The sequence below is a fragment of the Sinocyclocheilus anshuiensis genome, unplaced genomic scaffold (assembly GCF_001515605.1).
Source record: "Sinocyclocheilus anshuiensis isolate Anshui unplaced genomic scaffold, SAMN03320099.WGS_v1.1 scaffold394, whole genome shotgun sequence".
NCBI lineage: Eukaryota > Metazoa > Chordata > Actinopteri > Cypriniformes > Cyprinidae > Sinocyclocheilus > Sinocyclocheilus anshuiensis.
In genome coordinates, this window is record NW_015542343.1 from 194,844 (window position 1) to 195,985 (window position 1,142).

General features: G+C 36.5%; 1 protein-coding gene across 1 annotated transcript in view; it reads right to left on the reverse strand.

Moving 5' to 3' along the window:
- mospd2 (motile sperm domain containing 2) overlaps positions 1–1,011 on the reverse strand; it is a 22,574-nt gene extending 21,563 nt beyond the window's left edge. Inside the window, exons 1-2 of the mRNA XM_016489781.1 lie at positions 773–1,011; positions 627–684 (exon numbers count right to left, since the gene is read on the reverse strand). Coding sequence (XP_016345267.1) covers positions 627–684; positions 773–805 — 91 coding nt within the window. The 5' untranslated portion in view covers positions 806–1,011. The remainder of the gene's footprint in view (positions 1–626; positions 685–772) is intronic.
- Positions 1,012–1,142: the final 131 nt, after the last annotated feature.

Consider the following 1,142-nt stretch of genomic DNA (forward strand, 5'->3'; position numbering starts at 1 on the left):
AATATGTGTGTTTGCTGTGTATATTTATTAAGTATATATAAATACACACACATGCATGTATATATTTCAGAAAAAGATGTTTATATATATAATATATTTATATAATTATATGAATATAAATATACATACGTAAATACATGTACATATTTTCAAAACATATACTGTATGTGTGTATATTTATACAGACATTATAAATAAACAGCACACACACATATATATTATGTAAACGAAAACTTTTATTTTGGATGCGATTAATCGCGATTAATCGTGTGACAGCACTAAGTATCAGGAAATATTTTAAAGCAGTATATGAGAATTTGATTTCAAACACAGTCTGGGAAGGCTGTAAGGCTAAATTATGCACTTACTGCCATTTATTCCTTTTACAACAGCAAAAAACAACATAATTATTAAAACATAATCAGGTTTTCTGACTGACAGCTGAATCCAACAGCTGTGATATCAAATATTAAACATCAGCTCTCGTAGTGAACCTTCACCATAACACACGACCCATAAAAGTCCTAAATGTCACTGTCGATATTCTAATATTTAATATTAACATTAATAATGCATGTTATCGTGAAGATCACAACACTTGAGAACTTAGCGTACTGCTAACTCACCTCCAACACACTCGCTTTTAAACCTCTGCCGTGTTTCTTCGATCTTGCTCTCGATGTCCTTTCGGAGGGCGTAAAATAGTAATTATAAATCCATTTCAAATGAGAATATAACATGTAACGCTTCTTTTGTTTAGCTGTCTGATTACCTGCTCTGATTCCGCCTGTCCTGCCTCCGCCATGATAGAGCGCACTGTAAGTCAGCAGTGGCCCGATCATCAATGGAATCGACCGCAGACTCCGTGAAACTGGGCACACGGTGACGCCATGTTGGCTCTGACATGTCAAACAAACCTTTGAACGGGCTCTCGCAGCGAGATAAAGTTCCTCTGATACGCTCTGGCAATTGAAAGCCAATAATCACATCATGTGCAGAGTCTAAAAGCAGTAAAAGCAACTGACGACATCACGTATTTGTGAAACACTGATTGAATTGTAGGACTGTTTCTTTAAGAAACACCCGGGGAAATGCGAACGTGATGTGCGTCAAATGCGCGCGCAGTTTCTTTGAGGAAGAGC